Raw genomic sequence first — 10,963 nt, forward strand, 5'->3', positions numbered from 1 at the left:
TCACCTTGACTTTCTTCTTCAAATTCTGTCATGTTCCCCACCCCTCAGATGAAGTGGACCCTACATCCTGTCTTGTTCCAGGGTCTCCTCTGGACTTATACATGCTTATTTTTGTTTTTTTTTTGTTCATTGTATTTTCCCTTCTCTCTCCCATGGCCTCTCTCTCTCTTCTCTTTCCCTCCCTAATCCCTTCCTCTCTCCCCCCCTGCCTCCCTCTCTCTCTCCCTGCCTGGGAAAGAACTGGGCCCTGTGGACCCTCCCTATTTGGACCCCAGACAGCGCTGGTCTGGGTTGTGGTGGGAAGAGGGGGCCCAGATTCCTTGAATCCTGAGGGTGGGTGGAATGGATGAGAAATTCAGAACACTTAGGGCTACTTTCCTAAAGTGCCCCAACTTGGGAAGCCTTTGGGGAAGCTGTGAGTTTGTGGCTTCCCTGTGGTGAAGAACCTGAGGCGGGGGTGGTGTAAGGACCCAAGATTTGCCAGCCTGTGCCTGGTACCAAAAAGGCATTACATGGAAACTTGGAAACTGGGTTCAAGGACTTGAGGGGAGAGAGACGTCCTAGGTATGTGTATCTGCTGACCCTGTGTGTCTCAATGTGGAACTGCATGGATTGAGTGTCTAGACCAACACCAATGTCCAGCTTTGAACAGCCGTCCTCAACCTCCCATTACACTGTGGGTCAATTCGTCTGAAAAGATGCCTCTAGGAGGATGTCAGGGCAACAGGCAGCCTCTAAGGTGCTATGATTCCCAAATCCCTGTCCCCTGGTATTTACTCCGTGTATAATGCTATTGCCTTGAGTATGGGCTGGACATGTGATTTGCTTCAGACAAATGGAATACAGCAAAAATGATAAAAACTCATTCTGATATTGGATTATAAAGATTGTCTGGTTGTAGCCTCCTGCTCCGCACCTTCACTCATCCCTTCCCCCGCCCCCTCCTTCCTTTTCCCTCCCTCTCTCACTCTCTTTTTGTCTCTCTGTGTGTCTCTGTCTCTCTCCCTCTTTCTCTCTCTGCACCATGAAAAGGTCTTTATGTCCAGGCACTGTTACCAATCAGCAGAGAACTGAGATCTGCTCAGTGTAAGACTGGAAAACAGATCCTCTATCCTCAGTCAAGCTATGAGATGACCACAGTCTTTGCTAACATCATTTTGTTGTTGTTGTTTTTTTGGCCACACTGTGTGGTTAGTTCCCTGACCAGGGATTGAGCCCACACCTTTCACAGTAAAAGTGGGAGTCCTAACCACTGGACCACCAGGGAATTCCCCTTTCTAGCATCTTGACTGCAACGTTATGAAAGACCCAGAACCAGTCACCCAGCTAAGCCACGCCCAGTTTTCTGACCTAACAAGACCATAACATAATGATTGTTGGTTGTTTTAAGCTGAGTTCTATGTTGGGTTGATAATACTTGCAGGATTTTGTTCCAGGATTAAGAAGTGAATAAATCTAAATATATATTAAAAAGCATGGGGTCTTCCCTGGTAAAGAATCTGTGTAAAGAATCAGTGGTAAAGAATCTCCTGCCAATGCAGGAAACATGGGTTCAATCCTTGGTCTAGGAAGATTCTGCATGCCATGAAGCAACTAAGCCACAACTACTGAGCTCGCATTCTAGAGCCTGAAAACTGCAACTATTGAGCCCATGTGCTGCAACTACTGAAGTCCCAGTGCCCTAGAGCCCAGGCTCCTCAACAAGAGAAGCCACTGCAAGGAGAAGCCAGTGCACTACAACTAGAGCGTAGCCCCTGCTCATGACTAGAGTAAAGCCTGCACGGCAATGAAGACCCAGCATGGGCTCGGTAGTTGTGGCCACTGGCTTGGTTGCTTTGGGCGTGGCATGCAGAATCTTCCTGGACTAGGAATTGAACCCATGTCCACTGAGCCTCAAAGGAAGTCTGCTCTTAACTTTTTAACAAAAAGCAAGATAGAGATAGTTTGGCTGACAGAATCTTAAGAGATTTTTATTGAGGCATTAATGAGGTATTCCACATTGCACAGGAGAGGGAGGGAGGTAAACAAGTGCCTCAATTCAAACAGGAAACAAAGGGAAAGGTTTGCATGAAATTCTATGAGCCCCTGAGTTCTAATAATGTCCCGTCTCTGGTCATTCCAATCCTCTTCCAACTAGCATTGTAACAATTTGCATTCATATGGAAGGGGGATGAAGGGAAATTTTGAGGAACACTGTGGATCAACTTTCACTTGATTTTTGGTTTTTCCAAAAAAGGACCCAACCAGACTGATGGTTCCACCTCCTTCTCCAAACTCCAATATTCTTAAATTCTGGATTTTATTTACCAGAAAATGGAGGATTTCACTGTCTTTCCAGTCTACCACAGGGCCAGGTCTGGAGGTCTGTTGTTTCAAATGAAAAAGTCTAATTTAATACTCTTGAAAAGAAAGCAACAGTGATGATCCTTAAAGATTATTTATGGTGATACTCAGTCCTTATAATAGTGAGGTCATGTCCCTAGGAATAATAACACATGTGTATTCAATCTATCTGCCTTCTTCTTTAAAAAAAAAATAAAAAGTAGGTCCAGCAAGTGACCTATATAAGTAATCCAGCTTTGAATGAGGTTGTGTCAAACTAATACACCTTTCTCAAATGGTAATTTATTTAAAAAACTAAGATATTGGAATGGATAAAGAAATGTGGTACATATATACAATGGAATATTACTCAGCCATAAAAGGAATGAAACTGGGTCATTTGCAGAGAGGTGGATGGACCTAGAAACTGTCGTACAGGGTGAAGTAAATCAGAAAGAGAAAAACAAATATATACTAATGCATATTTGTGGAATCTAGAAAAATAGTATAGATTAATTTATTTGCACAACAGAAATAGAAACACAGATGTGCAGAACAAATATGTGGACACCAAGGGGGAAAATGGGGGTGTGGAATGAGAGATTAGGATTGACCCATATACACAGGCAAGAGGAGAAGGGGACGACAGAGGATGAGATGGCTGGATGGCATCACCGACTCGATGAACATGAGTTTGAGTGAACTCCGGGAGTTGGTGATGGACAGGGAGGCCTGGCGTGCTGTGATTCATGGGGTCGCAGAGTCAGACAGGACTGAGCGACTGAACTGAACTGAACTGATATACACAATTGATGCTATGTATAAAATAGACAACTAATGAGAACTGACCATATAGCATAGGGAAGGATCTGTTCCCTCAATGCTCTGTGATGACCTAAATGGGGAGGAAGTCCAAGGAAGAGGGGAATGTATGTATGCATAGCTGATTCATTTGCTGTGCAGCGAAAACTAACACAACATTGTAAAGCAACTATACTCCAATAAAAAAATTAAAACATTAAGTTGTTGAATACAAGAGTGGGAGAAGGAGATAAAATTGTAGATGAGGTAGGATTGGCCAGAGGTTGGTAGTTATGTGGCTGAGGAAAGAGGTGTATGGGAGTTCATTAAACAATTATGGCAGCATTGTGGGTATTAAAATTTTCTACTAGCAATGGTTTAAATAAATAATTGAGAGATTGTAAAAAAAAAAAAAAAGAAAGGAAAGCTACAAAAGCAAATTAGATGTATGATTATGCAAAACCATTCTGCTTAAGTGGTGTCAGCTGCTTAGCACCGTTTGAAAATTTCTGGCCCCATTCAAAGTCACCACTCTTTCCATTTTAGTTGTAAATCTCCGTATGAGAGGTGCAGTGCTAAGGAATCTGTCTGCCAGTGCAGGAGACACACGAGACGCAGGTTCAACCCCTGGGCCAGGAAGATCTTCTGGAGTGGAAATGGCAACCCACTCTGGTATTCTTGCCTGGAAAATCCAATGGACAAAGGAGTCTGGTGGGTTACTGTCCATGGGGTTGCAAAGAGTCGAACACGACTGACCACACACACATATGCACATACACTCCATGTGAGTATTAAGATTACTCCACGATAGACATAAATATAATGTATCACCCTTATAGGAACTTTAGAGCGATGAAAAGAGCTCAGAGAAGCATGGTAAGATGGCAAAAATGTGCAATGAATAGCTTTCATTTCTGGTATCAGCTGTGTTACTACTTATTGCAATGCATGGAATAAGTAATGCAATACGCGCATAGGTATGTATTGAGAAGGAGACGTACCTCGGCTTTCTTCTGGCTTAGAGGTTCATCATTGCATTGACTAATGTTCTCCTCTTTGTCTATGAAGATAAATGCCACAAGTGATGGTTCTTCACTTTCGTAGTGTATGGTCGGAATCTCTTTCTCCTTTGGGCCTCTCACAACTTTTATCTAACACAAGCCATCTTGCTCCCCAAGAAGATAGGATAAGTGACAGGAAGGGTGGACAGTTCATTCAAAGTTGCTCCTTGATGTTGGTCCCTGCAAGTCAAATTAATTCTCTGGTTCTCAGGAGAAAGGCCATACTCTTAGCTTGGTCCTAAAGCCCTCGGGACCTAGCATTCCCAAAGTCATTCACCATAACTGAACTTCTTACTTCACAAATGCATGTTTTTCTCTCTTTCACTTGCTCTGTCACCTTTTCACGTGCTCTCAGTTTCTGAGGCACTTGTTCTCCTCCTTTGGCCCGAATGACATCATCTTATACTTCAGGTTTCTGGCTCACGTCTCCCAGGAGTCCTTCCCTGATTCTCTCTTCCAGACTCTGTTGGATATTCCTACTGTATCTTTCCTCTTATGTTTATATTCCACTTTACTATATCTGTCAAAAAACTTCTCCAACTCTCAGCTATAAACTTCAAACTATAAGGATTTTTGTTGCTCCTGTTCATGACTCTATGTTCAGCATATAACATCAAATCCAGGATACATACTCAATAAATATTTGTTGAGTGCTCACCGATGGCTCATTTGGTAAAGAATCTACCTGCAATGCAAGAGACGTGGGTTCAATTCCTGAATCTGGAAGATCCCCTGGAGAAGGAAATGGCAATCCACTCCAGTATTCTTGCCTGGGCAATCTCATAGACAGAGGAGCCTAGCAGGCTACAGTCCATGGAGTCACGAGAGAGTCACACATTACTGAGCGACAAAACATCAAAGTAGATTGTGAACCAGAATAAATCCAATCTGCTAGAACTAGACTGATCATTGTAGAAATACAGCATGAGACATGCTCCAAAGGGCCCTTAGTGGTCCAAATAATTGAGAAAATAGTTACAAGCTTATCTTGAGGTTACCTTTAAAGCTTCTGCAATTCAAAATTTAAAGTGGTATTCTCCCAACCCATGCAATTCCAGATTTTTGCCCAAGGACCCAGCTGTTTACATCATAACTCCCTGGAAAATTCCAGGGGTCCTGGTGGTCAGGAGGATGAGGTGATTTTTCTCTTGACCAGCTTCATCAGGGCCCCCTTCAGGTCTCTGTTCCTCAGGCTGTAGATAAAGGGATTCAGCATGGGGGTGACGGCAGTGTACATCACAGCAGAGGCTTTCTCCTTCACAGCTGTGCGGACAGATGAAGGACACAGATAGACCCCAATGGTGGTCCCATAGAAGAGTACAACCACAGAGAGGTGGGAGCTGCAGGTGGAGAAGGTTCTCTTCCTGCCTCCCGCAGAGGGCACCTTCATGATGGCCACAATGATGCGAGCATAGGAGGCCAGAATGCAGATGAAAGGCGTGGCTATGACCATCCCCGCCACAATGAGCACAAAGATCTTGTTCACAGAGGTGTCCGCGCACGAAAGTCTGAGGAGCGGGGTGAGGTCACAGAAGTAGTGAGGCAACTCATTATTGCCACAGAAAACCAGACGGGCCATCAGGAGGATGTGGGTGAGGGAGATGAAGCCGGAAAACACCCACGGACCACTGACCAGCAGGCCACAGAGGCGTGGGCTCATGATAGTGGTATAGTGTAAAGGGTGACATATAGCCACAAACCTATCATAAGCCATCACGGCTATTAAGACACTGTCCATGATGCCAAAGAAATGGAAGAAGTACATTTGTGTCAGGCAGCAGGAATAAGAGATGGACTTACTCTTGATTTGGATGTTCACCAGCATCTTGGGGACAGTGTCGGTGGCCAGGCAGAAATCAACCAAGGAGAGATTGGCCAAGAAGAAGTACATGGGGGTGTGGAGGTGGGAGTCTGTGCTGATGGCCAGGATGATCAACAGGTTCCCCACTACTGTGACCACATACATGCAGAGAAACAGAGCAAAGAGGAGAGTCTCCTGTTCTGGCTTTTCTGAAAGTCCCAGGAGGATAAACTCAGATGAGCTGGTTTGGTTGTCTGGTTCCATGGATATAATTCCCCTGGAAGGATTGAAACAGTGAAGTTACGTGAATGTTATTGAGATGATTCTGGAAGATTTGAAGAGATTACCTTCAATTTCCATGCATGCCTGTGTTCAGTCATGTATGACTCTTTGCAAACCTCACCAGGTTCCTCTGTCCATGAGACTTCCCAGGCAAGAATCCTGGAGTGGGTTGTCATTTCCTCCTCTGGGGGATTCACCCTAAGTTTCCAATCTGGACTAATTATGATGTCAATTTATATAATGTGTTCCATTTTGAACCACTGATATAGTGTTTACATCTCTTATGTCAAGCTTTGGCTCAAGGTTGCTCCCTTGAATACCTCTGATTCATACAAAGACGGGCAGTAAACCATGCGTGAACTCTGGGTGAGGAAACTACTAAAGGGTTTGCTGCTGCTGCTGCTAAGTTGCTTCAGTTGTGTCCGACTCTGTGCGACCCCAGAGAAGGCAGCCCACCAGGCTCCGCCGTCCCTGGGATTCTCCAGGCAAGAACACTGCAGTGGGTTGCCATTTCCTTCTCCAATGCATGAAAGGCAAAAGTGAAAGTGAAGTCGCTCAGTCAAGTTCAATTCTCTGCGACCCCATGGACTGCAGCCTACCAGTCTCCTCCGTGCATGGGATTTTCCAGGCAAGAGTACTGGAGTGGGGTGCCATTGCCTTCTCTGACTAAAGGGTTTACTTCATGACAAAACAAACTGAATCCAGGAAAAAGCATTACCTGAGAACAATGATCAGCCAAGAAATTGGTAGTAATGTAGAAAAAATCTGAACAAAGCATTGTTTTAACATAGTAATAATACAGGTTTGCCTTAGCTCAGCTCGTAAAGAATACGCCTGCAGTACATGAGACCCCAGTGCAATTCCTGGATGGGGAAGATCCCCTGGAGAAGGGATAGGCTACCCACTGCAGCATTCATAGGCTTTTCTGGTGGCTCAGACGATAAAGAATCATACTGCAATGCAGAAGACCTGGGTTTGATCCCTGAGTTAGGAAGGTCCCCTGGGGGAGGGTGTGGCAACGCACTCCAGTATTCTTGCCTGGAGAATCCCCATAGACAAAGGAGCCTGGTGGGCTACAGTCCATGGGGTCGCATAGAGTCAGACCTGACGGAGAGACTAAACACACACACAATTTGTACCTGTGCTGAGCTCAATTGGATCCAACTCTTTCAGACCCCATGGACTGTAGCCCGCAAGGCTCCTCTTTCCATGGGATTTCCCAGGCAAGGATGCTGGAGTGGGTTGCCATTTTCTCCTCCAGGGGATCTTTCCAACCTAGGGGTCAAACTTGCAAATCTTGCATCTCCTGCACTGCAGGTGGATTCTTTACCAGCTGAGCCATCGGGGAAGCCCATGCATGTAAATAAGGGGGATTAAAATACTATGCAAAGTAATGTGAGACAAAATGGGGAATTAAATAAAATCGTTGAAATGTTTTTGTGTTGAGTTGCAGGAAAATAGAAACAGTGAACGTTTTGGACTTTCTACAGAAATACACATGATTCAAGTTTAGGTATAACCACTTAAATAATGGGTATAAAATATATAATTTTAAAATTACAATAGGGGTATGACAGGCTTCCCTGGTGGCTCAGCAGTAAAGAATCTTCCTGCCAATGCATAAGATGAGGGTTGGATCCTTGAGTGGGACCCCAACTCTGAGAAAACAAGAAAAGCTTCTTGGTAGAAGTCTCATGGTTTTCAGAATTGATTTCCAGACTTACAACTCCAGATTCCTCAGTCCCAGACTTGAATTTCTGCTTGCCAACTCAATTTTTCCAGCAGGATAATTTGCACGAATATTGTGTTTTTCAGAAGGTAAAGAATCTGCCTACAATGCAGAAGACCTGGGTTCCATCCCTGGGTGGGAAGATACCCCAGAGAAGGAAATGGCAACGCACTCCAGTCTTCTTGCCTGGGAAAATCCCATGGACAGAGGAACCTGGCTGGCTACAGTCTGTGGGGTCACAAAGAGTTGGACACAACTGAGCAACCAACACTCACTCAGTGTAGAAAGATGGAAGCACTTAGATAATTGGATCAGACAGACCAGGATTCAAATTCTGGTTCCATTACTTGGTGACTACTAACCTCTCTTGGTGGCTCAGTGGTAAAGAATCCACTTGTCAGTTCAGGAGACTTGGGTTCAAAGCCTGAGTTGGGAAGATCCCCTGGAGAAGGACATGGCAACCCACTCCAGTATGCTTGCCTGGGAAATCCCATAGGGTTGCAAAGAGTCAGACACGACTGAGCCACTAATGCTAACACCCACACCTCCCCCATCTCCAGCCTCTCTAAACTTCATTTTCTGTATCTTTATCCTTGGGAGTGATAATACCCACCTGGATTTTCTTAGAAGATGAAGTGATGTAGCCCATTGAAGGTGACTGAAATAGTGCCCCAAAATATAGTATGATCTCAGCCAACATTTGGCAGCATCATCTCAGGTTTAAGGAAGGGCTGTTAAAAGAGAAATACCTGGGTGTGATTCATGGGCTCACTGCTTACTGGCTAGATGATCTTTATTTATTTTTATTTTTTAAAATCGGAACATAATTTTCTTTCCAATGTTGTGCTAGCTTCTGCTGTACGGCCATGTAAATCAGCTCTAAGTATACATCTATTCACTCCCTGTTGAGCCCCCCTCCTACCCCCATCCCTCCCACCCCTCTTGGTCTTCACAGAGCCCTGGACTGAGCTCCCTGTTCTATTCAGCAGCTTCCCACTTAGCTAGGCGATCTTAAGTGAGTTATCTAACCATTAAAATCTCACTTTCTTGGTCAAAAGGGGATGAGAATAATGGTGTATGGATAATAGGCTTGTTTTGAGGATTAAATGAGATGTTGGTGTAAAGTTTTCTACACTGTATCTGTCAAAGAATAATATGATTATAAAAGTGGTGATTTTCTTTTCTCTGTTCCTGGCACAACAAGTTTATCATGGAAAATACAAAGTCGATTTCTTTTCTGGTGACCTTATTTCCATGAATAAAATCATCATTGCTTCAGACACCTATGATTGAAACTTTGACTTTTCCTCCCTTGTTACTTTCACTGCCAAAGCCAATCTGTCAATGCGTTGCTATGTCTTCTACAAGCTGAACTGTCTATTTTTACATCTTTTCATCTACCTCCTCCCACCACTGACTCGCATCAAGGCTCGTCTTAGTTCTGGTTGTCAAGTATTAGTCTTGAATTAGTCCTCATGCATCCTTTCTGTCTCCTCCAAACCATCATGAAATTGCTGGTGGAATAATCTTCCTGATATGTCAGATAGAAAGAAATATCATGCATTAACACATACATGTGGAGTCTGGAAAAATAGTTTACAGATGAATCTATTTGCAAAGCAGAAATAAAGACACAGGTATGGAGAGCAAATATATAGATGTCAAGGGGGAAAAGGGGAGGGTGGGATGAATTGGGAGATCGGGATTGGCATCCACAGGCTACTAGGTATCACAGAGATAACCAAGGAGAACCTACTGTATAGCACAGGGAACTCTACTCAATGCTCCGTGGTGACAAAGAGGGGATATATGCACGCTCAAAGTGAATTTTTAGCGGTGCGGCAGAAACGAGTACATCACTGTAAAGCAACTTACCTCCAGCAACAAAAAGGGAGGACTCTGATCATATCGCTGTTATTCACTTATTTACGCACTCACTGCCTTCCCCCCCGCCCCATAAACAATTATTGATGGCTGCATTACGCCAGGATGTGGGGTGAGCGGTGCAGACAAAGACACAAATAGACACAACCCCTGTCCTCCAGACACTCTAAAGCAGGAACGGTGTGCCTTTGTTCATTTTTTAAAAGCTTACTTTTAATTGGAGGATAATTGATTTACAATGTTGTACTGATTTCTGCCATATGACAACCTGAATCAGCCGTTAAGCATCCATATTTTCCTTCCCTCTTGACCTCCCTCCCACTCCCCACGCCATCCCAGCCCTCTAGGTCATCACAGAGCACACTGCTTGTGCTACGCAGCCACTTCCTCCTAGCTATTTTACATGTGGTAATGTACATGTTTCAACACCTTGCTCTCAATTTGTCCCACTCTCCTTCCCCCGCTGAGTCCACAAGTCTCTTCTCTATGCCTGTGTCTCTATTCCTGCTACAGAAATAGATTTCTTTGTCCATTTTGTAGCTAATGTCTTAACTGAATATAGAAGGTATATATCCCATCTCCAATAAATGCATGAATAAATAATGATCCTCTTTTTTTATTGTCTCCGACAGTACCAGGCCCTGTTCTACATTCTTTTTCAATTAGCTACTCGGAACAATCCAGTGTTGGTGGGTCTGTGTCACATATAAGGAAATGGAGATGCAAGGAGTTTAAAAAAATCAAGTGGGACTCGACAGAAAGTGGATGGCAGAACTAAACTCTGACTATGGAGCCTGTACTATTTTAAAACTTTATTTATTTATTTGGCTTCCAGAAGCCTTAATTGTAGCACTTGGAATTTTTGTTGCTTCGTGTGGGAGCTTGCTCTGGTGTGTGGACTCTCTGGTTGCCTCTCAGACTTAGTTGTTCAAGGCATGTGGGATCTTATTGACCAGGAATCAAGGGATCAACCAGGTATCAAACCCAAGTTTCCTGCATTGCAAGGCAGATTCTTTATCACTGGACCATCAGGAAAGTTTCCAGAGTCTGTACTCTTAATCCCTTTAATTTAAAAAATCAAAA

At 44.0% G+C, this 10,963-nt stretch overlaps 1 protein-coding gene across 1 annotated transcript; it reads right to left on the reverse strand.

The window, feature by feature from the left end:
- Positions 1 to 5,307: 5,307 nt before the first annotated feature.
- LOC136166137 (olfactory receptor 1M1) lies at positions 5,308 to 6,249 on the reverse strand. Its single transcript, XM_065932176.1, has one exon. It carries the CDS (start codon positions 6,247 to 6,249, stop codon positions 5,308 to 5,310), a length of 942 nt encoding a protein of 313 aa, XP_065788248.1.
- Between the last annotated feature and the right edge of the window lie 4,714 nt (positions 6,250 to 10,963).

Source organism: Muntiacus reevesi, chromosome 1, assembly GCF_963930625.1.
Source record: "Muntiacus reevesi chromosome 1, mMunRee1.1, whole genome shotgun sequence".
NCBI lineage: Eukaryota > Metazoa > Chordata > Mammalia > Artiodactyla > Cervidae > Muntiacus > Muntiacus reevesi.